This window comes from Haliotis rufescens, unplaced genomic scaffold (assembly GCF_023055435.1).
Source record: "Haliotis rufescens isolate VD_foot unplaced genomic scaffold, xgHalRufe1.0.p SCAF_1, whole genome shotgun sequence".
NCBI classification, from domain to species: domain Eukaryota; kingdom Metazoa; phylum Mollusca; class Gastropoda; order Lepetellida; family Haliotidae; genus Haliotis; species Haliotis rufescens.
The window spans coordinates 24,369,770-24,373,194 of record NW_025963779.1 but is presented as its reverse complement, the minus strand read 5'-3'; the positions used below and the strand labels follow the sequence as shown (position 1 = coordinate 24,373,194).

At 41.5% G+C, this 3,425-nt stretch overlaps 1 protein-coding gene across 1 annotated transcript; it reads left to right on the top strand.

The window, feature by feature from the left end:
- Positions 1-420: 420 nt before the first annotated feature.
- On the top strand, positions 421-3,132 carry LOC124131653 (BAG family molecular chaperone regulator 3-like). Its single transcript, XM_046495078.2, has 2 exons — positions 421-674; positions 1,669-3,132. Exons 1-2 carry the CDS (start codon positions 510-512, stop codon positions 3,004-3,006), a joined length of 1,503 nt encoding a protein of 500 aa, XP_046351034.1. The 5' UTR covers positions 421-509; the 3' UTR covers positions 3,007-3,132.
- The last annotated feature ends 293 nt before the right edge of the window (positions 3,133-3,425 follow it).

The window sequence follows — 3,425 nt, the reverse complement described above, 5'->3', positions numbered from 1 at the left end:
AGAGCTGTATAGCTTTCCAATAAACAATATAAACACAAAATAATAAGCTAAAACCAAACTTTGGTTGCACGTTTCTTCACATATATGTACGGAAACAAATATTAAAATGTTATTGACTTTACATCTCAAGAAAAAGCCGTTAAGTGAAAATGAAAATACGAAGCACTGGAAGCAGTAATTAGAAAATACGATATGTACATATGAAAATCAGTTTTAGTATTATAATATTATTTCACCAAATTAGCAGACTGTCTTAACAATGGTACAGACTAGGCAAGTATAAATTTGTGCAATTAATTTCAGATATATATGAAATATATTTGTGTTTGACGATTTATCAATTTTCATCGCAATCAATGAACATTCGCTAAACTTCTGGAAGCGTCTTACGCGAACTAGCTAGGCGTAAGGGAAATAGTTTTGAGTCCTTCTGAGACCTTTCTAGATGGTGAACGAACTGAGGTGCTGTTTCGAGGGCTTTGGCTGAAGGACTATATATACACGCGACAATGGCTGGGAGGTCAGTTTATCAAGATCCTTACAGTCAGCCTTTTCAAAGGAACGAACCTCTACCGACAGGTTGGGAAATGTTATACGACAAGACAACAGGTTGGCCATATTTTGTGGATCACAACACGCATCATACGACTTGGCAAGATCCAAGGATAAGGATGGTAAGTCTTCGATTCGGATTTTTTTAAGCTGATACAGATTTGTTGTACATTATCCAAGTAAGATACACCTGATGGGATCCACTAAATATTGGCTTAATTGTGAAAAAAAAGGATTAATGAAATTACTTGATGTGACTGTAAACTGTCACTGTCAGCAGTAACGGAACGCGCTCAGAGCTGTCTTGAGTTTAAATAGCTTGGCCTAGTCCTTGTCAAAGTCGACCAAAGCTTCTCGTGTCTTCGGCCTGTTGATCATCATTTACAAAACTTTGCTTTACAAATCAGCCCGTCTGTTACAAAGGCTCAGATAGGTGAAAACCCTTTGATGTGTCATAATAGACAGTAAAATCTTTTTGCAGTCGGTAATCGATTATTATCGTTCATTAATAGGTAATATACACCGGACTCATGGATAATAATAATACTATCATATCATGACCTATATCAGGAAATTTTGTTCAGCATACATTTATTGGGTAAAATCTGTATTGAACAAAGGATAATAATAACTACTTCTCTGCAAAATAATCGTTTTTGTCATATCAGTGACATGTTTGAAGTAATTCAGATGAGAGATGATTGATCCATCCCATGATCCGTGTGTTCAGTTCAGCACCAGTTTGTATTCATCTGACAATGTGACAAGCAGACACTTTTTTAGCCTGAATATGTATCTTTGCATTATTTTGTCAGTATGTTTAGTATTAATATGTCATCTTTATTAGGAAAGTGTATGGTAGTGACAAACTATTTGTAGACTTGGGCTTCGGAGTGGTTAGCTGGCTGCATACTAAGAATGAATTAAGTGATTATGTCTTGAATATGTCTCTCAGCTCAGTTGCCATTCTTATTTTGATAAACAGATTTAAATTAGTACTCGCCCAGACCTGTTTGTTATATCAAACAGAACTATCAGTAATATCAAATAAATGTGACTGAGAAGGAATTGTGTGTACAATGACCATCTACATTTTTGTTGTTGTATCATTTACAGACTCAGTCAATGGGTTACCCTCAACAAGATTATGGAATGGGGCGTGGTCATCAGCCAAGCTACTACCCTCAGGGGAAGACAGTGGAAATTCCTGTCATTCATGAATCTTCTAGAGCCTCACCTAATAGGCAGGTGCCTCATCATACCAGTACATGGCCAGGTCCACCTCAGCCACAGCCTCACCAGCCATACCCCCAGGGGCGTGCAACTCCCCCCTCCCAACAAAGCCATCCCACTCACATGCAACACGCCCAAGGGAGAAGTTCCCCTAGCATGAGGGAAATACCTGTTCAACATTTAACTATCAATGAAAATCGACCCCAGGTACAGCCAAGTCATGGACATGGTCAAGGATATCCACAGCCATCACAAGGGCACCCCCAACAGCCAATGCAGGGCCACCCCCAACAGCCAATGCAGGGCCACCCCCAACAGCCAATGCAGGGCCACCCCCACCAACAGCCAATGCAAGGCCACCCTCAGCCTCAGCCTGGGTATCCCCACCCACAGGAACACCAACCCCAGACTTACCCACAGCCCCAGGGATATCCTCCTCAGCATGTGAGAGATCAGGGGATACATCAGCCAAGTCCGCAACAAGCTCCACCCCGACGTGAGACTAACGAGCCAATTGTTATACCAATTCTCCATGAAAACTCAAAACCAGGAGCTCAAAACCAATCCAGTCAGCAAATGCCCCAGCCAAGAACCCAGCCTCATTTTTCAAGTGGTCCATCGTTGAATGAGCATGCTCAGAAGTCATTTAACCCCCAGCAACCAATGGGTGGTCAGCAGCAGCAAACCACGTCGGCTCCTCAACAGCAAAAGTCTGAGGAAGAAAAAGCTTTCGATATTATTAATGGTGTTGTGAATGATGTGAAAAATCTGGAAGCAAATGTGAACGTGTTTCAGGGGAAGAAGACGGACAAGGGGTACAAATACTTAGAGGAGATGCTAACTCGGAGCCTCCTGAAACTTGACGGGGTGCAAGCTGGGGGTCAGGACAGGATCCGAGATTCACGAAGGCAGGCTGTCAAACTGATCAATGCTGCCTTGGACCTTCTCGAACTCAAGGCTTGTGCAAGTGAACAAAATGTTGAACACATTGACGATCAACGTTCGGGATACCAAGAACATACAGGGGGAAATGGTAGTACTTACGAACAGTACAGCTCAATGCCTCCCCATTTGTCTGCAGGTGATGCTGAACAGTCACGTAGGGCTGAGGGCATCAATAATGAAACTCAGCCTAGTGATTCTAATAATGAGAAGAAGCCGGGAGAGAAGGACCCCAGCCATGTGAGAGAGATGTTACTAGAGAGTGAGGTTTCTTGTTAAACTGTTGGACTGTTAGTGTTAAATTATAGATGCACAGTCTTCTAATGCCACTATTTTTTATGTAACTCTTGTATTTAACTTATTAATGATCTGTGTTAATGATGAATAAATATTTATTTATTGGAAGGTTACATTCTGTTACATATTAATTGTGTTAAACATGTAGGAGGTGGTGCTCCTTATATCGTCGTCCTTGTAAGCATCTGATATACTCTCTTCTATGAGATCTCCACGACCAGGATGTGCTTCAGGCATCTTCCCTCTCATTTTCATGTGACAGAAGAGAATGTATTCTGTCCAGTGTTTGAAATAATTTTGAAACCCAATGAGACAGTTGGGCAGGTGACCCATAAGTGTTGCCTGCCCATCTCTAAGGTTACCTGCCCGGCCTCAGAAATTTTAAATTACTTCAGAATCCA